This window comes from Diorhabda carinulata, chromosome 9 (assembly GCF_026250575.1).
Source record: "Diorhabda carinulata isolate Delta chromosome 9, icDioCari1.1, whole genome shotgun sequence".
NCBI classification, from domain to species: Eukaryota; Metazoa; Arthropoda; class Insecta; order Coleoptera; family Chrysomelidae; genus Diorhabda; species Diorhabda carinulata.
The window spans coordinates 1878827-1903770 of NC_079468.1; the positions used below are offsets into that span (position 1 = coordinate 1878827).

Sequence of the window (24944 nt, forward strand, 5' to 3'; positions counted from 1 at the left end):
ATGGAATAATTTCTTTTTATTTGCTCATAAGATGAAATTATTACTACTATCACAAGATTTTATTATAAACATATTGTCGTAAAAGTAGACATAACCATTCTTCTTTTCTTATTATTGACCTTGTTCAGTTCATCAGTTGGTCGAGAAACTAACGTTTAGGTTTAACTATCAAATAAAAGGGAATCTGCTTGTTACTGAAATAGAATCTGCGATTATTTATTCTATTATGTAATGCTTCCAATTGATTTTCAATAAGTTTGGTCAAATAACTTCTTTTTGCTAATTTTTGAGATGAAATTATTTTTACGATCACAAAATTTTATTACAAGTGAATTGCAGTAACAGTAGTCATAACAATTCTTCTTTTCTTTTCGTATTATTCGCCTTGTTCAGTTGTACAGTTGATCGAAATAACTAATATTAGATTATATAGAAGATAGTTAAGAGATATTGGATTCTTGAATATTTCTTTTTCTCTTTCTTGTTGGTATTGTTTTATTAGACAGTTAGTCAGAGAAATTAGATTTATTACTAAAAAATTTATGGATTTTAGACAAGTTTGTTGGAATAATTCCTACACATAAAATGAATTTTTTATTACTATCAACAAACTGTAGTGACAGTAGACATAACCATTTCTTCTTTTTTCATCTATTAATGGCCTTGTTTAGTAGGGCAGTTCGTCCAAAAACTAATAAAAAAAAACATTTGGATATGAATTATGTACTTGGTTACTAACTTTCGATGGCTTACGAAAACTTACGACATTTCATTCGAGTATATTTGTTAATAATTCGAAATTTATTTCTTTTATATATGTTAGGTTACATGAACGAAAAATGCGGAGACCGCGCGGGCTACTACTTCAGCTCAACTTGCGTTCTAGTGGGTAGCCTCACGCTCTTTCTCATAGATCTCCATAGGAGGAAAATAGCGCGTCATAAACATACTAGAGAAAACGGCACTAGACATCTTTGCGTATCCGAAACTTGCCCGCAAAGAAGGAAACTGTCGTTTTCTCAAGAACCCGATAATAACGATGGCGGCGTCACAATGGGGGCGGCCGCCGCTGCACTGGTGCTCGGTACCGACATGGGAGCTAACCAGGGCGGCGGTGGAGGACTTTTAGATAATATTATTTTGTCGAATGACAAACCCGAATTAACTTGTATTTCTGAAGAAGGTATGTATAGTTTTTCCAGCAACAAAATAGGAAATTAGTAAAATAAACACAATATAATGAAGAAAAATTACTAATTCATCTATAATCTTCCATTTTTTGTATGTAATTTTTTTGGTAAACTCTACTAAATATATTTTATAACCTTAAAAATTGATATTACAAATTTGATTTATTTCCAACTATTCCTGAAATACAGTTAAACTTGGCAACATAGCATAAATTCATTTTTCGTTGAGGTCAAGACAAGTGCTGACGTCACTGTTTTTTTTTCACCCTAACGGTATGTTTGAACTACTGTCAAATGTCGTTACGTTATTTGATTCTTTTGTTTTCCATAGAATTTTTATTTACGTCTATATACGTGTCAAATATACTAAATTCACTATTTATATTTGTTGATTTTTTTCTTTTTTATTACTTACCAACAAAAAAATTGATATTTTTACTACCCAACCTCACTTTGATTGTTCCCTCGACGATTTGAATTGCAATGAATTGTATACTCACTTTTAAACCTCCAGGTATAAATTTTTATTTTTCGTTGAGGTAATAACACTGACGTCACTATGGTTTTTCCACCCTAACGGTATGTTTGAACTACTGTCAAATGTCGTTACGTTATTTGATTCTTTTGTTTTCCATAGAATTTTTATTTACGCCTATTTTCTTCTTTTTTATTACTTACCAACAAACAATAGATGTTTTCACTACCTAACCTCATTTTGCTTGTTCTCTCGACGATTTGAATTACAATTAATTTATACTCACTTATAAACTTCCAGGTATATTTTTCTATTTTCCAAATATACAATAAAACGCAATTACTTAATTACATTTAATAAAAAAATAGTATAATACAGGTAAACTTCAATTTATTGTTTAGTTATTTAGATTATTATTATAAAACTTCGAGTCTGTATTATAAATTACAACGTTGCCTAGGTTCACAATTCGTTTTCAGGTATAGCCGATATGGACCTTCCAGATAACTTGTTAGATGATTTGGACTATATAGGAGACTGTATTACGTCGTGTAATAAAGTAGAAAATTATTTAATGCTTAGCGAGTTCGAAAATAATTTAATAGCCGAAATGCCTGTGATATTGGACAGGAAAGGGAGACGTTGGTCGTTGGCTAGATCGAAACCGACACAGACCAACGACGAAACCATCAACGAAGAAGAAAACGGCCTCAACAAAAGCGGAAACGGAAAATGGAAAGTTTTTCCTAATAGAGTTATTACAGTTATAGACGAATCCTCGGTTTAGATTAGTATTAAAAAAAATGGAGTGTTTGAATTGAATAATTATAGTTTGTTTATGGTGAAACGGTTTTCCAGAATAAAATCGAGATGTACAAAGTACGAAATTGAGTAAGTCATAATTCATAACCTATTTTTCTTGTTGTCTTATTTATTTTTACGAAATATTTTAATGTTTCTAGTAGAAGTACAATTTTACGCGGTATTATTAGAAAATATCAACTTTCCAAATAACTTTTTCGAGCTTCAGTACACTTAAAATATTCAATCAATAATAAAAGTAATAATAGAAGCAATAAACTTACCTGGAACGTGTTAAAATGTAAACACAACTTTAGCACTATAAATATTTTTTATAAATTCTGCTATTTTCATTACTTTAAACAGAAATAATGTTTTTGTTTAATTTTTTTATTATAATCAAAAAATTTATCTAGAAGAACAATGTTAACGTGATGGTGGCTAACCAACAACTAACCATGTCATAGAAATCTAATTTTTATAACCTCACATTGTTGTCACTACTTTCAATTTATCAATATATCTATAAAAATTATGCCACTATTATCGGTTTTTATTTCAATTGTAGTTCTTTAAGAAAATTTCATAGCTTGAACATTTGAAAACTATTATTTTGAAATATGGTATAAAATAACTATCGATTAATATGAAAAATAAAATATATGTGAGAAAATCTGTTTTATTTAAAAACTATCTAGCTGAAAAACGTTTTTCCTTGAACAAACTATAAAAAAATGTCTATTTATTAGGTTAGACTTGATATAAACTAAAACCAACTAAACTTGCAATCACGAAATTTAAAAAAAAAGTCTGATAAAATTCCGAAAAGATTTCTTCGATTTGGTGAAATTTTTGGCAAAAAATTTTACTGACAAAACTTTCCCCAGTCCCCTCCAAAGTTATAAAAATTTTACAAAATATCTCCGAAAATATTGATTTTAGGGAAAAAATTTTTAAACAAAAAACGAAGCTCATAAAAAGCTCTTTAATAAAGGTTATATACCATTTTTATCTAAACTTATGGTTTTGGTTGTTATGATCCACAACATATCGACAGGGGTCAAATTAACTAACCTAATGTCTTCGAGTTTTTATTATTATAACTCAATTTCGTTTTAATCAAATTGAAACTTAATTTGACAAGTTTGAGTGTCGATATTCTCGTTTGAATCGAATTTTAAACTCTGTTTCCAGGTCCATATGCCAAAAATTCTTTTATTAGCACCAGCTTTCTTCTTAAAAGTTGTTCTAAAAGATTCTAGATCCAAAAGAATCTTCAGAAATGTGCTTAATGAAAGGAGTCCCTCAATATTCGTTCAAAGAATCTTCACAAAATAGGAAGAAGTTCTCCAATTTTCAACACTGAGATTTGAATAAAATCTTATACCCTCTTTCCCAATTTGAAACAAATACAAATTAAAGAGAATATTTTTGGAAAAAAAGATGCATTGCTGCTAGTGAATTCATCCTGTCGAGATATTTAAAACATCCAAAAGAATAGTACTACATAAAAAATTTATACAAACTTTTTTGTAGAACTTTTTAAGAGCTTCATTGTTTGTTTGAACCATTTTTCCCTAAAATCAATATTTTTGAAGATATTCGACAAAATCATAGGATTCATCTTTTCATAACTATACCCAAAAAACCTATGAAATAATCTAAAAATAATTGAAAAAAAAAACAATTCCCTAGAGTCGAATTAATGATCGAAACTAATATAAAACGTTTTATTTTTAATAAATTGACTGAAATTATTGCGTGCCTTGTGGAATTATGAAGATTGGTAGCGTTCAACCAAAGTGATTGTGAGTCTAATTCGGTTTAGAAAATTGTTAAACTCGTTTAGAAATAATATTTATAGTATTTATGAAGAGATAAATGACTTACATACGTTATTATATTAAGACTACCTCTTAACTGATGCCATAAAAACGTTTTATTCATTGCACAACCATGGAAGAATTTATTCACAAAAAAATTGTTCTTGGAGCTAATATTTTTTCATTTTTTTTTATGGATTCATCTACTTTGAGAAAGTTATACAACAACATATTTATAAACAAAAATGTTAAATCATGACAGCTGGAGATAGGATTGAAACACGTCACACCGGGAGGTTATTTCTTCTTTTTTTTAATCTTGGCACTTCATTTGTTACCATAGACAAACTAATATTGATTAATATAAATCTTTTTCTATTGACTTTTCATACAGACCAATAAGTTGGTATATTATTTTCTTTTAAAAGCTCTATATGGTTCTACTAACGTAAATTGAAATAAAGTTGGTGAAAATGAATAGTTTTGTCGGTTAAAATTTTATGAACGGTGATATTCATACTTAACACCAAGTTTACACCAACAATTACACTATTTGGTTTTAATCCCTGAACGTCTGTTAGAGAGTGTAATTGTGAATGATGGTGTAGTTCTAGTGTAAACAGTCTATTCACTATTTTGGAACTGATGTCAAATTAGTAATGGAAGTTGTCACCTCTAAATAGCACTAAATAATATACATTATTAAATTATACAAGTATATTCCAAAATGTATCTTGCATCACGAAATATACCTTAGTACATTGACCAATGGTAATGACGTCATGAATTGACTTGTCTGGAAATAGACATCGCGTTGACGTTCCGCTTCGGCGCCATATTTAAAATATTGCTCATGTTTATTTACAACATATATGCTTCAAATATAAAAATTTGTGTAAAAATACAAATTATAACGTAAAAATTCAACTGCACAAGTTTGGTTGAGGTTATGATAGTTACTTGTAAATTTGTAAAATGAATTATATAGAAGCAACAAATAAAAAAGTGTCCTAAATACGATGAGTATCATTACATTCAATAACTTAACACTGAATACCCTCATTATATGACTTTTTGACCACATTAATTGTTGATTTATGACGTCATTAATCAGAGTACTGATGTATATTTCGAAAAACATGCTTAATAAATCTCATTGGTATTTTTTTGAGGTTATATTTCATTATCCGACTTTTGATGTTTTTTTAAGCGTAAAAACGTTTCGGTTACTATTATTCTTCATCGGGTTTGTTGTATAACGAAAAAAATTGAATAAATTGGTATTTATACGCCCATTTTTGTAAATAATAATTTTTGTGTGTATCCGTAGACAAATACTGTGTAGTTATTATTATTTATATATACATTAGTAATATAATATTCGAAACAATTCAGTTTTATTTTTTTCTGTACCCAAAAACCCTTTAAGGGGTTGTTTGTATTAAATATATTAGGAATACAGTGAAATAAAAAAAAAATTAAACGAAGGTCTTTATTAATTTTTCTTTTTCTTTTTATTAAAACCTTCGAACTGCATACTCAACAACGGATTAGATTTCTTCATCTGGAACTTTGAGTTGGAGCTTTCGGACATTTTCCTCCATTCCCGCTTTTTCCCTTTCTTTGTGATATTCGCTAAACTTTTCAAAGTCGGCGGGACTATGTACTCCGGAACATCGGCCAAATGTTGCTGAATTTTAACGGTATGTAAACTCTTATCATGCCTCAACACCTGCAGATCGTTTGGATTATCTTCGAAATAACTTTTCAATTTCTGACAATTGAATATTTCCTGTTTGATTTCTTTCAATCTAGCTTCCCTTACTGCGATTCTAGTAACGGCCCTCCAAGCATCTTTGGCTCTATACCTAAAAGACTCCACTTCCTCCAATTTGAATTGGTACGATTTGAAAAATGAAGCCTCGCTTTCGTCGTACTTCAATTTCTTTTCCACTTTTTCCCTCAAAGGGATTTCTTTCATGCTCACAAAAGACAACACGCTACCTTGACTGTTCCCTCTAGCAGTTCTACCAGCCCTGTGAATATACGACTGAACGTCCAAGGGAAAATCGAAATTTATAATGTTCGCTACGTGCTGAAAATCTATTCCACGGGAAACCCCGCTCTCCTTATCTTTTCTCCTCTTCGTTTTTTTATTTTTATCTTGGTTACTTAATGATGAAGGTTTCTCTAAAGCGTATTCATCTGAAGCTATAATTATGTCGTACATCCCTTGATTGTATTGGTTTACGGAATGACAACTTGAAGAAAAAAAATTATTAAACACCCTGTGGTTGATCTATTTGTAGGTTTTAGGTTAGTTTTTGATTATTAAAAAGCAAATTAAAAATAGATACTAAAATCAACTCCAGTGAATATTGAATGAATAAATAATTATCAGGACGGAAAATCAGAAATAATAAAAGAGAAGTTGAAAAATAAAAAAAAAGTAACCAAAAGAATCTTTTAAAACGAATTTGTCAACGTCAACAATGTCAATGTCAACAATTCGAGATTAAAAACCGTGTTGATATGGTCTACAGAGGTTGCTATCTGAAAGATTTTGCTTGACACATGCGCACTAGTTCGAATTGTCATATTTCGCAATTTGATATCATATTTTCATATTCATATATATAGGTTAGAAATACCAGCTATGTGTCAAATGCGATAATGTTCAGTGATTTCATTAAAAGTAAAATCCCCATAATCCCAATAACTCCCTATTATCTGTAATGCTAACAAATAGGTGAAAAAACAACCTATTAACATCTTTGTAACCTATTACTTGATTTTTGACAATCTCAACCTATTTTCTTCTTATATAGCCAATTTGAATATTCTCAAATACAGCAAGTTGCTGCATAATTATATAAGCAAAGGGCAATTATAAGGAAAAGAAAATAACCTAACCTCACATTATTATATCAAGTATTTTAGTACTTACCGAATTGTAGCTGGTAATTCAGAATTCAAAACGCACGTCCTTATCCCAAATTGTTCCAAGAAAAGTTTGATTTTATAACATTTATCAACTGTGTTAACAAAAATTATAGTTTTTCCTCTAATTAAGTGCAATTTCAATAAAGTGTAAAGTATAGTAGCTTTGTCCATTTCTTCGGCGTTCAAATGATAATGTGTTAATTGAGTTGATGGGGCCAGTTCGGGTTCTTCGAGCTTAACTGACACTGGATTGCGAAGAATGGACATTTTTAGGTTTTTAACGTCTTCACTTAAAGTTGCAGATGCTAAAATAGCTTGATAGATTTTTGGAAAATGATCAATTAGTTCTTTCATTTCTTCTTCATAACCAAAGGAAAACACTAAATCTGCTTCGTCGATAACAACGAAATCTAATGATTTTTTGAAATTTAAGTTTTCTGCCTTGATGTGTTGTAAAGTTCGACCAGGGGTTCCTACAACTATATCAGGTTTTTCGACCAACAAAGGTTTTTGCACACTTAAATCCACTGGTAAAGATATATCTACATATCTTATTTCTCTGGAACATTTTATAGTTAAATCCTTAATCACTCCACATATTTGATGACATAGTTCTCTACTTGGTGCTAATATCAGGGCTTTAGTTTCTTGTTGTAAAGCCGATTGTTTGAGAATTAAAATTTTTTGGATCACAGGTAAAAGAAAAGCTGCTGTTTTACCCGATCCCGTTCTAGCTCGTACCAATACATCTTTTCCTTCTAACACTAACGGAATAACTTTTTCTTGAATCACTGTGGGTTGTTGCCATCCTAACTTTGCTATAGCTTTCAATATACGATCATCCAATTCCATTTCATGAAACTGTAATGGTTTTATGTCCGTTTCTTCAGCCATTTTCACGCAAAATAATTAAAAAACATTCACGTGCTATTACAAAACATAACCTCTTTATATTGTATTCATTCTTCTTTTTTATTTATGACATATGGGTTAAGGTGAGTTTGATTGTAATCGATCGCAAATGTTTTAGAAAATTATTTTTTTTATTTATTATTAGAATTATTCTATTGTTTTGATTCATTAGATATAATGAACGTAATAATTTCACAATATATGAGGATATATTTCATTATAACTTACTAATTGAATCATTTGTGTTCTATTGGTTAAGTCGGCGAGTCAAATTAACCTCACAAATAAACGCATGCGTAAAAAAAATAAAATTTAAAACTTGTTTGGGTGTGAAAATGGTGTAGAATGTTGTTGTTGCAAGAATATAAATATTATTTATGTTAATATTCAATATTTTGATCATCAACACCAACTAACTTATAATAAGAATTACATTAATTTAGTTTATATGTATAAGTGTTTTTAGGTTGAATTTTTTTTGTTTATTTTTTCAACTATTAGTGTGTGTGTGTGTTCTTAAATCGAAAAATGGATAAAGATATACCGAATATAGCTTTAGACACTAGTTGTTGTGGTAAGTAAACTCGAGAAATAAAAAGTCATAATAAATTGTCACTTAATTCAAGTTATTATTCATCAAACTATATTTCTTAGCAATGATTATTTTAGGTCCAACAATGGAAATTGTCATGAAAAACATCTACTCTTCGTGTGACCCCCAAAACGTGAATATGGTCCCTACTTCGGAGATAATTGAGTTTATAAGGCCCTATTTGCTGGAAGATCTGTAAGTACATTTTCATATATAATTCATATATTTTCAAGAGATTTAAAGTGTTTATTACATTATTGTCATAATTTTTAAAATAAGTTTATTTGATTAGTTTTGTTTGCTCAATTCTGATAACTAATATTATAATCTCCAAACAATGTAGCAACTATTTCATAAAAGAATAATAGTCCTTGTAAAATTATCCTATTTCATTTTTTTTATATAATTTAAGCTGACATTGTACTATTGGTTATAGACCATTAAATTTCATGGTTAACAAACACATTTATATTAATTTTTTAACGATATTTCTCCTGTGGGATCTTAATAATTACCAAACATTATAAATATAAAAACTATCTCATTATCAGCTTCTCTCTAATAAACTATTTTACTTTATTTATCACTTTTAGCTACAATACTTTTAATTTGATAAATTCCAATATACTTCTGTAATGTTTATTCAATATTTACCAGTAAGTGTCGTGAAATTTGTAATGCAAATGTGTTATTTTTTCCTTGATGGTTATTTTATGCAAATTAGTGTTGAGTCAAAGATACAAATATGTCTCGTTAATATTTAAATTCAATTTAAATTAAACATCAAGAAAAACTTTCAAAGATTGCCAATTTTTATAATGTGGAAAGTTGAAAACCAAGTGGAAATTATTTTATTTTGGTAATATTTGGCACAGTATTTTTGGAATTTACCGATTTTATATATTTCTTATTGAAGTATTGCTGGAGCATCCTCAAATAAAGTGAATTTGAATTTCATTCGCCTATATACTTTCACAGGATCAAATTTCTGTATAAAATAAAGCTCCACACCAACAAGAGTCCTTTGGTTTCTCTTCCTGGGAAGTGTTTTGTCATTTTTTATTCCTGTATGCTTAGGAACCCATATTAAAATGATTGTACCAGCTTCAAAGAGGTTAAATCTTTGTTTCTACATGTATCTTGTTAAAGAAAGGAAAAAGATGCATGTCTTATGATAAGAAATTTCATGTATCAATCAAAAAATGTGTCAAAATTTCAGATCGGCTTTAGAAACTTTGAAAAACATGTTAGACCCCGAAAATAAAAACGTATCTGTTACTGGCGAAACGTTTTTCACAGTTATGAATGAATGGACACAAAAAATAGCTAGTCACTCTGAAGACGACGCTGATGGTGTCTTCAATAGAACCCCTAGGTGAGAACGGAAACGATATCTATATATATATACCATAAAGAAAATGTTATTTTTTTGTAGTCAATTAAACGTTATCGATGAAAAATTACTCCCTTACACACAATCTACCCCTCGGGCAAGTTTCGGACAAAAACTTCTAAATTGTGAAGGGCTGCTCAATCTGTCTAACGTTTCAAGTTATAACCTGTCTCCTACCAAACAAGCCAAAGATATTAGCATAGGTGGACCTGAAAAGACTATATTAGAAGAAGAAGTTAAGCAATTACAACATCAGTTGAACAAAGTTAGCAGCGAATTGGAGATGTTGAAGGTGCAATTAGCCTTTTCCGAAGACCAGAATGAAGTATTACAAGAGGAACTACAGAAATGTAAAACACGTCTACAAAGGTGATTATTAGATGTCAAAATTATATTTTACCACTTTTATTAGACCAGACCAATAATATTAAGATGATACGTTTCGGAAAAAGAAGAGAATATAATAAAAATGGAAAAAAAATTCGATCTAAGGTAGGGTAAAAAACGGTTTATCTGTAAAGCTGTGAGTCTTATGGTGAAAAGTTTATTAGCAAAGTTGTGGGTAATGAAAAGATCTACAACTTTTGTATTTATAGTTTTTTCACATAACCTCAAAATTTATGTGAAATTTTGAAATAACAAAGTTTTTGGTTTTATCACTTTGCTCTTGGACCCTCACCTCCCAGTCTTCATCCATAATTTCATCTTCCACGTTGGTTTTCTCTTCCATATTGGAGAAATTCTGTAAATTTGTGCTTAATGCCACGTGGATATTGATTTCTAGTCTCCAACCCGTCTTTCTTCGTTAGTTTGTTTGTTTTTTTAATTTCTGGATAAGTTTCAACAAGTTTGTTACAATTTTCTTTCTCCTTTTTCTTTATTATTGTCTCAAAATGTCTCCTCTTGTTCTATCTGAGTCCGGTAACACTGCACTTCACTTAGAAAACGTGTTCATTCGAAGAAGTCACTTAATCAACTGGTGAGAGTGAGACTAAACCGTGTTGAACGAACTCGTTTATATATCCAAAAGAAATTCTCACAAATTCTAGAAAATAAATAGATTTTCGTAGATACCAGTTCAAAACTATGATGAAAACAAACATCAAACGAATTCCGGGTATATGAAAAGTGTCGCGCCTTCGCCAAATTTTGGAATTCTCCTAAAACCGGACAGGACCGGCTCCAGGACGCATATATCGTTTATTTTTCATTCGATTTTCATTATATTCTTCTTCTTTTTGTTACTTTTTTAGTGGACAACAAGTTAACGAAGACGTGCAGGAAAATAAAACTTGCATAGACGAATTGAGGGATGAGATCGGCCTGGGTAAAAAGCGAATAGAAGAACTCAACAAAAAATTGACGTTTTTCGAGAAGGATAACGTTCAATTGAACCAGTACGCTCAAAAATTAGAGAAAGAGGTAAAATGTCGAGATTGTTTTCCGAAGAAGTTTTGGTTTTTGACGTTTTAACGTTTCGCAGATAGTGGAACAGGAAGCGCATTTCGCGAAGACTAAACAAAATTTGGAAAACGAAATTTTTGGTTTTAGAACCGAATTGGAGATGAAGGAACACGAAATATCGACTTTTTCGAAAATAAACGACGAACTTCGACTAAAATTATGCGAAAAAATGACCGAGCTCGAACAAGTTTTAACTGAAAACGAGGTGAGGGGAACGAAATTTTAATTTAATTTAATCGAATCGAAATTTTTGGTGTTTAGGTTTTGGATTACAAACAACAGGATCTGGAGAAGTTGCTTTCCTCGAAACGCTATTCCCTTTCCTCCCATTACAACAGCTGCTTGGACGAAATGAGCAGTTTCCTTGCCCGAGGTAATACCATCCCGATTTATTCGTCCCCCGTTAAAAATAAATGTCTCTTATCCAAAAGTCCCTTAACGAAAAAAGTTCATTCTCCAACTCCGAAGATGTTATATAGAGTGTTGAATTCTAGTACGCCGAAAAATTGTAACGGTTCGGGGTTGAGGAAATCCTTTTCTCTGAACGCGATGTCGACGCGATCTTTACCGAATATTTTTTGTTTTGAACGTTCTAATGTTGTTCAAGATCAAGGAGACGGCGGAGAGGAGGCTCGGTGCGCCGCCGTTCCCAACGCCCGCCCCTACGAATCTCTACAAACCGAACTGTTCCAGGTAAGTGACGTTTCCATATTTTATTATGTATGGCGTCGTTTTTAGTAGTTTGAATGGGAAGTTATTTCCAATACGGTTTTTTCAAATGAAAAACCCTGTATATTTCTTCAATATAAACGCCATATATTTTTTTAACTTCAAAATCTTTTTTTCTCTATTTCGACATTCTCAACTTTTCATTCAATTTACTTAACTGAAACAAACATAGTTAAATCAACACCCTGTATATTTTTCATTCCAATTTCGTGACATTAACAATTAATTTTTTTTTATGTTTATTACTCATAATCAGAGGACGTTGTCTTCTGCTTATTATATTCAACTACTAAAAATACCTTTATTATTTTAAAATGAAAAACTCATTCTCAACTTTTCATATTTCTATGAAGAATTGTAATTTACTTAACTGAAATAAGCATAGTTAAATCAACACCCAGTATATTTTGCATTTTTTCATTCCAATTTAGTGTCATTAACAATTAATTTTTTTTATGTTTATTACTCATAATCAGAGGATGTTGTCTTCTGCTTATTATATTGATATAGTTTCATATCAAAAATGGAATTAATTTAAAAATAACATAACAATTGATAAGAGTCTTTGTTCAACACTGTCCTACATTCCTTTTCAGATAAGCATTCATTCTCGCAAGACTACGACCAGATAACAATAAGAAAGTTATTTTACATACTTCAAAATAAATGTTTCGCACGGTACATTAACTCAAAAAAGTTTTTATTATTAAATTTACAGTCACTAATTTATTACTTAACGTATTTATCTCAACACAAAGTTTATTTACTTTTATTAATTTTGTTATAACAATTACAGCAACTTAACAAAACCTAAGTTTCCAACTAAATTACCAAACAATTAATGAAATCACTACTAATGTATAAGGGGAAATAACATTCTAAACGTTGGTAGGCGTGTTGTAACGATATTCGGTGTTGTAAGATTTATTGTTGATAAAATCAGTAAATTTTGTTAGATTATTCGTTTGTAACTTATATTTTTTAATAATCATATTATCATATATAATCATTACCATTAAAAATAGAGTATTGAACACTGCGTGAAAAGTTATTTTTCGTATCGAATGAATTTATTTTTATCAATTTAACAATATTATTTCATCACAACGATCAGAAAATAATTACAACATGGCAACAATGTAAAACATCTTGTCATATTTACCATTTAACCTCGTTTATAAGAATGCCGTTTTAAAATGTGCCTTTATTTTTCTTAAGTTTTAACTAGAATCTTATCATCTACCCTCTTTGTAACACAAACATCCCCAGAAATAATCGATAGGAGTGTTTATCAGTATGACGAGGTGAGAATATAACGAAATATTTTATTCATTTCAAATGTTTTATCAACTTACACCCTACGTAAACATCAGGCATAGATCAAGGGGCGTTTTTATACCTGCTTATCTTTATTTTTATTCACATTAGTTGTGAATAGTCAAAAATCAAAATTTATTGCCATTCGCATACGAGTGGTTTAAAACGATATCACGTAATATATTTAGCACTAAATATAATCAATTCTAAATAATTTCGACATACCATTCAGAAAATACTTATTAATATTCAAGTATCGAAACTAGTTGGAACAACTAAACATTTTTTATTTGTCGATCAACAATTTTCGTGCGATTTCGTAGACAAAACATTCTAACTACGATAAAAAAAAACTGGAACGTCTTTATCATCGGTTTTTGTTACTGTAACGAAACAGATCCGGCTTAAGAACGTGAAAAAAAATGGACAATTTTAAAAAATGTGAATGTTGTGGAGAGTCTTATATGAGTGATATAAAAGAATGTGGTAAAACTATTTGTGTTAATTGTTTTCAAAGTTTAACATTGTTGCCTATTCTTCAATCACGTTTTCAAGAATTTGAAAATAATATTCGTAAACGACTTTTCGATTGTAAAATGACCTTGGACTGTAGTAGGGAGGATTTGCGTCATAACAGTGACAATGTTAGTATATTTAATTAATTTTATATATACCAGGAGTAATTGTAAAGTTATAGTACGATTTTTTTATTGATTGAATAAATATTTTTGTTTTGTTTAGGTCGATCCGCAATTTGATCACAAGGTTAAGAATGGTATCGATCACGATGACCTTAAAAACGAAATCGAATGTTTACAGAAAAAAATCGATACCTTGGAAGAAGAAAATAAAGTGCTGAATAAAGAATATGGTAACGTACAAGATAAAGCGAAATATTTAGAAAGAAAATTAACTAATTTAATGTTGGAAAAAGAAGAGATTAAGACTGATAAACTCGATACAGTGAAACAATTAGAAGCTTTAAAACTTGATTTCGATAGATTAGAATCGATTTTAAACGTCAAAGAAAAGAAAATTAACGAAATCGAGAATAAAATCGATTTTGAACCGATGTATAAAAATTTGGAAAAAGAATTCGCTAAAAAAGTAGCACAAATAGATGAATTACAATTAAAAATCAAAATAGAGGAAAATAGGATAAGAAATAGAGAAGATCCGGTCAAAAATGTCGATTTAACAAATGAAGTGATTAATTTAAAAAAGGATTTACAAGAAAAAAATACACGGATAAAACAGTTGCAGGATATATTGAGGAACGAAGGTGATGTTAAAAGACAAATATGGTTAACGAATGAAGATTTAAGGAAAAATTTAGAAGAATTACGAGAAAAATATAAAAAAGAAGTTGATAAAAACTGTGATTCATCGTTGGAAATATCAGAAATGAGAATAAAATACGAAGAAACTGTTTTTAAATATAACGAACAATTAGAAATATGTACAAATTTGAAAAATCAAATTGTTGTACTTAAAAAAGAAGCGGATATTATAAAGGAAAACCAAAAATGTTATAGGAAGGATACGGTGAAAATTTTAACGGATTTCGAACAAACTTTACATTACAAAATAAAAGAATTGGAACAAATTAAAATTAACTTGGAAAATCACAAAAATAAATCTCCTGGAAATGATAATGAATGTGAAGATAGTGGAGTGAAGAGCGAATTAGACGTGGAAGAAGAAAGAAGAAGTAGGGAATATACGGATGGAGATGCTTCTTCGGAATCTAGTTTATCACTAGAAAAACCACAGAGATTATTCAAAAATAGAAGCTTCGAAAAACAGAAACTAACCATAGAAAAATTGAGGGAAGAGCTACGATTGGAGAAATACAAAAACGAATCCCTGAAAGAGAGATTAACAATCAAATCGGATGATGTAGAAAAATTACAAACTACAATAAACGATCTTAATAACAAAATAATTCAACAAGAAGATTGTTATAAACATATCTATATTGAAAAAATGGATCTAACTGAAGAATTGAAAATTTTGAAAGGAAAATACAGCGACGCTCTCATAACTTTAAACGAAAGGGAAATATCATTGAAAAAATCCCAGGAAGCTTTGGAAATTGAGAAAAATATAGTCGGAAAGCTGGATGAACAACTGGTCGATTTTAAAATATTACAAAATAAGCTTTCGGCGGATTTGGTAATCAAATTGAACAACGTCACCCAGGAAAATGAGAAAATCAAGTTGTTGTCGGAAAATAGGATAATGGAGTTGTCTACGCAGTTATTTAAACAGAAAACCGATTTGGATAACTACCAATCGGATCTGGCGAAGAAGGATGAGGAGATTTCGTGTTTGTCGAATGTTTTGTTGGAACGGGATGTCAAAATTCAAGCTCTAACTTCTGCCGCAACGGCTTACGATATTAAAACATTTAATATTTTGATGGAGCTGACGGAGAAGGAGGAGGCCTACTTGAAGTTGCAGAACGAATTCGAATTATTGAATGTAAGTAACGTTTTATTGTTTAAATATTATAATTTGTGTGAATAATAACTAATTGTGGTATATAGAGATAGTTAAAAATTGTATATTTGAGGTTATGTCACAAAAAAACAGTTTTTTATTAATATCTCTTTAACGGTTAGTTTTACGAAAAAAATGCTCATTATGAAATTTGTAGCTTTAATAATTGTCTACAAAAAACGCGGTATTACTTTTTTTTGTAAAAGTTACAGTTTTCGAAAAAAGTTGATTTTAAAAATCTTGATGGTATCTATCGAATTAAAAAATTATTAAAAGTCGTTTTATTTTTGATAAATCTTTGTTACGAGATAGAATAGATATTGAAGCACATTTAAGTTAATCAAGTAGCCAAATATTGACAAAAATGGCGGCAAAAAATTATTATTTACAAACTTGAAATTATATAAATCAATTTTTTATAAAAACCATTAGTTTTACGAAAAAAAGTTATACTACGTTTTTTGTAGACAATATTCAAAACTACAAATTTGATTCCTTCCATTTTTTGAATAAAATTAATGGTTAAAGAGATATTAGCGAAAAACTGTTTTTTGTGACATTTGACACTTGACACGACTAGTATTTATAACGGAAATTCATTTTGATAAATCCTCGTAGCGCTTTAGGGATTTTTTGGTTGTAATTTAGTGGAATTTGAAGTTTGGCAATGAAACTTTATGTCAAAATGTTAATAAAAGTCATTGCACTTTGATTTAAATTTCCTCAATCTTCATAATATTTTGCAAATCTGGCAACGTTGTTAAAATTTCGTTTTTTTTTTATTAATTTCAATCTGCTAAATACTTTTATCGCATTCAAGGACTATTAGACCTGATTTAAGAAGATTTTGGAAGTTGAAGGTGACAAAAAAAAACAGTTTTTTGTTAATATCTCTTTAAATATTAGTTTTACGAACAAAATGCTCATTATGAAATTTGTAGCTCTAATAATTGTCTACAAAACACGTGGTATTACTTTTTTTGTAAAAGTTACAGTTTTAGAGAAAATTTGATTTTAAAAAAATGTACACTTCTCAATTATACATATCTTTTCAAAAATGACTAAAAATCGTTTTATTTTTAATAAATCTTTGTTGAAAGGTAAAATTAAGATTTACGCACATTTGAGATATTTCCATACAGCCAAATATTAACCAAAATGGCGGCAAAAAAATGATTATTTACAAACTTGAAATTATATAAATCAATTTTTCATAAAAACCTTTAGTTTTACAAAAAAAAGTGATACTACGTTTTTTGTAGACAATATGCTAAACTACAAATTTGATTCCCTCAATTTTTTCAATAAAATTAACCATTACTAAGATATTAGCGAAAAACCGTTTTCTGTGACGTTTGACATTTGACAGTAGTTATGGAGACATTTGTCCATGACCACAATAATGGTTTTCAAGGATCGGTCTTTATTTTGTTTCCAATACCAGAATTATTGCAATGATACATTTTATATAGAATTTATTATACAGGGTATTATCATAATAAGTAAAAAAAAAATTTCCATTTTGACTCATACGTTACAATTTGGTTTTTTTCGTTTCAAAAACACAGAAATTAGTTAGCAATCGTATATTTATACCGATTGTCCCGTTATAAAAATCAATGTCGAATAATTAGTATGAAATAATTGAAAACTTCATGTCAACGAACTTGAGTATCGTGTAACTGAATAATTATATGAGGTAAAGGCCAAGTAACCAGGGAAAGAAGAAGAAATTGATCAATCGAACAATCTGTATTTTTATCTGCACAAAAATTTTGTAATTTTTTCCCTGTTATGTCTCAAAATAGTCCAAAGGGCTGTTCGACATAATTTTTTTTACACTTTGAAAACCATTGTTGCCAGCTTACTTGCAGGCATTAGGTTCAGATGAAATTTTCAGGAAAAAATTCGAGAAACCACCGAAACCAAAGCCAATACACTGGAAAAAATGTCGACGAATAACTTTGATGGTATAATGGAAAATATCGATGGATGTGTAAGCGAAGAAACGACCTTGGATAAAATTTCTAATTTCACCGATGTCATTTCGGAATGTTGTCAGGAATTGAACGGGTAAATCGAAAAATTTTCAAAAAAAAAAAAGAAAAAAATGAGAATATCGTTTGTAAATTGGACTTTTTCAGAGCGTTCACGAGATTTGTACGACAATGGAAAAAGAAAATAGAATCCCATCCTAAATTTAAAGATTTGCCGTATATTAAGTTGTGCCAATCGTTAAAAATCGAAGACGTCCTTTCGGTTATCGTGGAAAATATAAAAACAGTTATCATGCTGTTGGATATTACTGTAAGTATGAATTTATGACCAAAAGTTTGTTACTCGTTTATCATTTGAAAATAATTATGTCGACATAACCTCAATTTTTCAAAATCTGGCAACTATGTTTAAGTATAACGTTCATGTTGATCGAAGTTGGGGCAGTTGGGGATTTTTCGTTCCAATTTAGTGGATTTTGCAAGTTGGCTATAAATATCATATGTCATATGTCAATGTTATATTAATGTATATTTCCTCAATCTTCATCTAATTTTTTAAGATCTGGCAACGTTGTGAAAATGTCAATGTTTCGATGATATTATACATAACCTCATTGTTTCGCATTTCCCCATATTCAGTACTATGTTTGAACACTGGCAACGTTGTTAAAATGTCAATTTTTCCATTATATTATACATAACCTCATTGTTTCGCTTTTCCCCATATTCAGTACTATGTTTGAACACTGGCAACGTTGTTAAAATGTCAATTTTTCGATTATATCATACATAACCTCATTGTTTCGCTTTTCCCCATATTCAGTACTATGTTTGAACACTGGCAACGTTGTTAAAATGTCAATTTTTCCATTATATTATACATAACCTCATTGTTTCGCTTTTCCCCATATTCAGTACTATGTTTGAACACTGGCAACGTTGTTAAAATGTCAATTTTTCCATTATATTATACATAACCTCATTGTTTCGCTTTTCCCCATATTCAGTACTATGTTTGAACACTGGCAACGTTGTTAAAATGTCAATTTTTCCATTATATCATACATAACCTCATTGTTTCACATTTCCTCATATTCCGTACTATTTTTAAACACTGGCAACGTTGTTAAAATATAAAATTTTTTTAATTGAAAATATTTATATCCAAACCCCATCAATTACATAATTAATTATATTTGAATTATTTTTTGACATCAAATATCGACATAACCTCACTATTTCAAATTTCTGTAATTTCCGTATTATTTTCCGAATCCGGCAACGTTGTTTCAACGTAACCTATAACTGTCATATTGAAAACGGTAAATTCTTGAATTGCAGTTGGGGATTTTGTCATTTTTTCGAAAGGAAAGTTGGCGATAAATTAAATATGTCAGAATGTCACTAACTTTACAGTAATTGTCATTACACATTTTTTTTATTATTTTTTCCCTCATTTTAATATCCAATTTTTTCGTTTTTAAGTCTTCCAAAAACATGGAATCTTTAGATGAAGACAATTTTCAAGATTTCCTTCCGATGAATCAGTACAATTCGAATTCGTAAGTCGTTCAAAAAAATCCTCAAAACGTTTATCCCTTCAAAATTATTTTTTTAGTGTGGATTCGAAGAATATTAAAAAATTCACCCTTCGACCGGCAACGTTGCAATTATCCAGACCTGTAAGTCCAGATTCTCCAGGAATAGAAATATCCAACGTTGAAAATGAACAAGAAGAAAATGGCGACATACACACCCGCAGTCCCGACAGTCGGAATGTCAAGGTTAGCTTGGCAATAGAAAGAGAAGAAGAAGAAGACGAAGAAAAAGATAACCATTACGATCGATTTAACCACGTGAGTTTAGTTTTTATTATTACAATAAAATCGTTTATATTTGTTTCAATATTCATACTAATAATTGTGACAATTTTTAATTTTGAAAAAAAAATTTTTATTCAACTGTGCGACAAATGAGATTTACTTGGCAACGCTGTAATTTATTTTGTCTATAATTTGCTATAAAATTGTTTTTATAAAAAAAATTTACAAACGTTTCTAGACGAATTCATATATAAAAAATGACTTAAGCGATGTTGCCAAGTTTAATTCCATATCAGAAATTAAAGGAAATAAATAATTTATTTTAAAATGTATTAACGAATATTTTTTAAAAAGCTACACACTTTTTTAAACAAATTTCCAAAATTTTCATCTATTTCGTACATTTTTTTAAAAATATTCGTTTATAAATACTGTAACGTTCGAAAATTGGGTTGCGTTGATTATAAATGGAACAAAAATACAAATAAATAGAAATTTTATGTGAAAATAAAATTTCGACTTCAATTATCGACTTATCTATGGAGCTTATTCATCATGGATAAGCTCTTGTCCAAACATCTTGAGTATTTCCTATCGAAAGATATGTGGTAATGAATACGGACACCAATACACTCACTAGGAGCACGATTTTTTAAAATTTCTAAGATTTTAGACATACTGATAGAGCTGGAAGCCACGCTGAATCAAGGTATCACACCTGAGACCTTGGTCAAGGTAATGCTCAGTTCTAAAGACATTTGGGAGTAGGCTGGTAGAACTTTTCCCATCGCCACAAGAAAAAAAACTCACTAGGAAAGGAGCATGAATGTTTTTATATAAACCTGGAATCTTTCAGTGGTACAACAGCATGCTCAGATAAAAAATAGCTTCATTAGAAAGAGAATAGTGAAAAATGATCACTCTGGAAGTATTTTCTTTGATCGGATCTCTCCTCGGAAAGTATTAGATTGGAATCTGAGTAAAAAATGGTGTACTGACATAATAAATTTGGCGACATTACACGAATGTAACCCAGACCCAACCTCTTGTGTGAATTATCTCACCTGATGGGAACTATTAGAATCTGTTAATCGTATAGTTAAGTACCTTATTTTACCCTCCATTATCGTCTAGGATTTCCTAATTTTAATTTATTATTGTATTCGATAAGAGTTATTGTACACTGACCGCTCCTAATGGCAACAAACGTCATAGATAAGCTATTCAAAGTGTCCCTTAGATACTTTAAGTTCCATTAACGTATCAAATTCCTTTTTTATTTTATATTGATGTGACTTCAAAAACCATAAATATCCATATAAATAGTTTTTTCCAAAGTACCGAGTTAAGTTATTCAACTTGTATATGTTAGCAAACCAACACGATGAGATGGTTGTTGGTTATAGCTTAAGAATTAAAATTTTAGTTATAAATTAACAAAGTAGGTTATATACGGAGAATATGGTTAACCGTCTTTGATTACCCCGAAAATACATTAGATTTGGTGCTTCTGATTCTAGAAGCATTTGAATTACGTTTAATGAGGATTAGATTGGATACTTCTTCATTGTCAGCTTATTTGAGGGATGTTTCAAGCAAGACTTTTATAGTAGAGAAGATCTAACCTTCTCGAAACCAGAGTAGATTCTGGAATTTATTAAAACTCCGAATTTGGAAGAAGAGCTGTTTGTGTAGGAAACAAATTGGAGGCAAAATGAAGTTGCTACTACAAAAATGTTGACACCAATTTTTAAAATACTTTTAACATGAAAAAACTGTGATTTCTACGGTTATTTTCATATACAAAATCCAAAACTTCGTACAGTAAATTTATGTAAATGATTTAATGGTGTATTTGTGTTATTGCATGTTTTTTATTTTCAGTTGCCTCTATTTTCTTTTGATTTACGAATACAGGACGCCTTCCCTCATTTATCAGATACTCTTTTGGAAAAATTGGGTTTGCATGAGAATAGCCCAAAGTAAGTTTTAATATATTAATTAATCAACTTACTTGTCTAGATAACACTAATTTATTACTTTTTCACTCGCATCTGTTGTTCCTTTTACCATTTCTACCATTTTATTTATTAAATGATTCCAAACATGATTAAACATAGTAAATTCAATCTATATTGTGATGGTTTCCAATTAATTTCCGTTTGTATTTTCATATTTACCAAAAAACAGGGGTAGATTCAAACATTTTCGATGAACTTATTTATTTTGAGACTTAAAATATTTATATTTTTCAATTAATTAACGTCGCAACTCAATCAAATTATCAACACAATAACAGTCATTTATAGGTTAAGATCTTAGATCATAAAGTAACGAGAAATTCAATTTGTCAAAAATCGATTCGATTTCATTTATTCATTTTCTATTTGAATTGTTATAACCTGAATCTATCGGAATTGGTAATCGATTCCTCGAAAAGAAATTAATTTTTCATATTAAATTTATATTATATTCGATTCTCTCATATAATTTCGATTCATTTGGAATCATCGAAAGCAGACATAATTAATCGTACATAGTCGTGTAATATCGACACTTTCCCGAATAAATTAGCAGTGCATGTAATTCTATGATCTAATAGTTTTCGCGGGAATTACGAAATATGACAAATTATCACTAATTATATAAATTTAAGGAAATATGATGTTGCCAAGTTTAATTATATGATCCGAAATAAATATTTAAAACTAAATTTATACTAATCTTTTTTTTTATTCTTAATTTTTTGTGTATAAATTTAAAAATGTTACGTAAATAATTAGAAATCAAATTATTTCTTTTTCATGTTGATAAAAATACGAGGGAAGATTGAAACATTTACGATAATCTTTTATATAAAGTTTTTTACTCATCATTTTGGCAACGCTGCCACATAGTTTACCAATAAAAAAACAGTTTTTTCGTAGGTTAGAATATTTCGCGCGGGAATTACAAAGTACACTAAATAATAGCAATGAAATAGAAATTTCACTGTAAGCGACGTTGCCGAGTGCAACTTTATTTCGGAGATATTTGGAAATTGATATTTTCGATGAAATTATATAAAAGATTGTTGTTAGGAAAATTTATCATGAGATTTTTAAAAATTTTCAAAATTTCTTCAAAAAAATTGTTCTTTTATACAAAACGATTAAAAAATGACAACAAAAGGTGGTTAATTTCACAATCAACAACAATATCGTTGTGATTTGATGCGTTTAAAATGTTTTTTTAACTAATTTTCATGTTATAAATACGGGGGAGGATTGAAACATTCTCACAATTTTCAATTTTCACAATCAAATATATATACAAATCGCTTTTTATCATTATTTTACTTCTTCTTGATCATTTATTGTATGAAACCGGTTTGAACCGAAACAAATGATACAGGGTGAAATTAACAAAAGAAGAAACCGAAGAAATATTCACAGCGTTCGCTATTCAAGTGAGTTTGGATTCCAAAGATATCAAAAATCGATTGCGTAAACAAAAAACAGCTTGTAACCAAAAATACAGGAAATACCAATATTTGCTCAAGGATATATCGATGCGTTTGAGAGACCACAATTGCATAGGCGCCAAGGATTCCATTAATCCGGTGTACGTGTTATTGGAAGACGTCAGATTCATGATGCAGGTCGGTAAAACGGTCTCGATTCGAAATTTTTTTTCTTAATTTGTGTTTATTCGATCGGTTTAAGGATTTGATGCAATCGGCTGGACAACTCGGCGTACTTAATTGCGAATTGAGGATGACCAAGTGTTGGAATTTGGTTACGAATTATATGGCCATACTCAAACAGGACCTAGAGGATACTAAATCATCAGGAAACACGTAAAAATCTCCTTATAATTAAATTTTTATCGAAAAAAAAAAATTATTTGAGGTTAGTCGCTTATTATAATAATTTTTTTAGACATTTCCCAGTTCAAACAAAATCTTCTCCTTCTCCTTCAAAAAACTCGAATGAAAATACCAAAGAAAAACAGTCGAGTGGTAGGTGAGTGAATATATAACCTCGAAATAGTTGTTTTGACAGCTGACAGGCGTGACAATTAAATTTCCTTTTTTTTTTTTTAGTAACTGCATAATGTGGGTGATGTGCGTTCCTTTGTTGCTTCTTATCGGAGTAGTATGCGTCCATTGGCAATGTAAAATGACGACCGAGTACAAAATATGTCCGCTCGATGATTTTTTTAGGATCATATCGCATCGAATCGGCACCCCGCCATATTGAAGAGATTATTATTCGTACGTTTTTTTTCTACCGCCCTTTTCTATTTTTTTACGTTTGTGTTAATTTTGAATATTTAAATTAAAAGTGTTTATTAGCAAGTGCCATTATAAAAACGCTTTTTATTTATTTCAAATTGAAACTGATTCGTATATCCAACAGAGATCTATAAACCGGAAGCCATTTTGTTATACAATTGACAGAAGTCTCGCCCTCTAATGCGATATCTTAATGATACCACATAGACCGGCCATTTTATCATCTATTTGACAGATTAGAATTCTTGTAACGCTTCCCGATTCGAAGTATTAATAACAGGCGTGATTTATCGGCCATTTTGTTATCTAATTCACGTATGTTACTCCCTCTAGTGTCTCTAGACTCCAAATGTAATTGACAGTGTGATTCAAAGGCCATTTTGTTATCTAGTTTACAGATGTCACTGTCTTTGGCACTTGAGTATTCAAAATATCAATTAACGGCCATTTTATTATATAGTTAACGGATGTGGATCTCCTGTAACGACTACTGACAAAGTATTAATGACGGATATCAATTAACGGCCATTTTGTTATATGCCCTCAAACGTATGTATCGTAATGACAGTTACAACGACCATTTTGTTATCTTTTTGACACATGTGACTCCCTCTAGCGCTCCCAGACTCGAGATATTAATGATAGCAGTCAAATAACTGTCATGTTGTTATATTGTAAATAAAGCTATTATCGCGTAGTATTAATGA

The 24944-nt window shown here is 29.9% G+C and overlaps 3 protein-coding genes and 1 long non-coding RNA gene across 7 annotated transcripts in view; 2 read left to right on the forward strand and 2 right to left on the reverse strand.

Moving 5' to 3' along the window:
- The window catches only part of LOC130898221 (monocarboxylate transporter 12-like), an 85067-nt gene extending 81813 nt beyond the window's left edge, over positions 1-3254 (forward strand). For both annotated transcript variants that reach the window (XM_057807332.1, XM_057807331.1), the window contains exons 9-10: positions 824-1183; positions 2145-3254. In XM_057807332.1, coding sequence (XP_057663315.1) covers positions 824-1183; positions 2145-2452 — 668 coding nt within the window. In that variant the 3' untranslated portion in view covers positions 2453-3254. The remainder of the gene's footprint in view (positions 1-823; positions 1184-2144) is intronic.
- A 2513-nt stretch (positions 3255-5767) lies between these two features.
- Positions 5768-8469, reverse strand: LOC130898222 (probable ATP-dependent RNA helicase DDX56). The gene is made up of 2 exons (XM_057807333.1): positions 7237-8469; positions 5768-6550 (listed from the first exon to the last, which is right to left on the reverse strand). Exons 1-2 carry the CDS (start codon positions 8124-8126, stop codon positions 5785-5787), a joined length of 1656 nt encoding a protein of 551 aa, XP_057663316.1. The 5' UTR covers positions 8127-8469; the 3' UTR covers positions 5768-5784.
- Positions 8424-24315, forward strand: LOC130898219 (girdin-like). 2 transcript variants are annotated; one of them, XM_057807329.1, is made up of 18 exons: positions 8475-8718; positions 8814-8931; positions 9956-10111; positions 10172-10498; positions 11383-11551; positions 11613-11798; positions 11855-11966; positions 12201-12286; positions 14381-16123; positions 18042-18214; positions 18286-18448; positions 19624-19700; positions 19757-19994; positions 21846-21943; positions 23355-23601; positions 23666-23799; positions 23882-23965; positions 24046-24315. In XM_057807329.1, the coding sequence occupies exons 1-18, from the start codon at positions 8673-8675 to the stop codon at positions 24200-24202; spliced, it is 4314 nt and encodes a 1437-aa protein (XP_057663312.1). In that variant the 5' UTR covers positions 8475-8672; the 3' UTR covers positions 24203-24315. The 2 variants fall into 2 exon arrangements, with proteins under 2 accessions (XP_057663311.1, XP_057663312.1); XM_057807328.1 differs by having other exon boundaries at positions 8424-8718; positions 11855-12286.
- LOC130898226 (uncharacterized) lies at positions 8754-22296 on the reverse strand. 2 transcript variants are annotated; one of them, XR_009059851.1, is made up of 3 exons: positions 21976-22296; positions 9628-12479; positions 8754-8929 (listed from the first exon to the last, which is right to left on the reverse strand). It is a non-coding gene; the product is annotated as an uncharacterized LOC130898226 (long non-coding RNA). The 2 variants fall into 2 exon arrangements; XR_009059850.1 differs by lacking the exon at positions 21976-22296 and adding an exon at positions 13865-14254.
- Positions 24316-24944: the final 629 nt, after the last annotated feature.

What these genes read in the sequence shown, in the direction of transcription:
- LOC130898222 (XM_057807333.1), bottom strand. Translation starts at nt 8,126, where the DNA reads ATGGCTGAAGAAACGGACATAAAACCATTACAGTTTCATGAAATGGAA. An exon ending in GAATTACCAGCTACAATTCG is followed by an intron (nt 6,551 to 7,236) that starts GTAAGTACTAAA and finishes TTTTTCTTCAAG; the next exon opens with TTGTCATTCCGTAAACCAAT.
- LOC130898219 (XM_057807328.1), top strand. Translation starts at nt 8,673, where the DNA reads ATGGATAAAGATATACCGAATATAGCTTTAGACACTAGTTGTTGTG. An exon ending in CCCTATTTGCTGGAAGATCT is followed by an intron (nt 8,932 to 9,955) that starts GTAAGTACATTT and finishes TCAAAATTTCAG; the next exon opens with ATCGGCTTTAGAAACTTTGA. An exon ending in TCATGCTGTTGGATATTACT is followed by an intron (nt 18,449 to 19,623) that starts GTAAGTATGAAT and finishes TTCGTTTTTAAG; the next exon opens with TCTTCCAAAAACATGGAATC.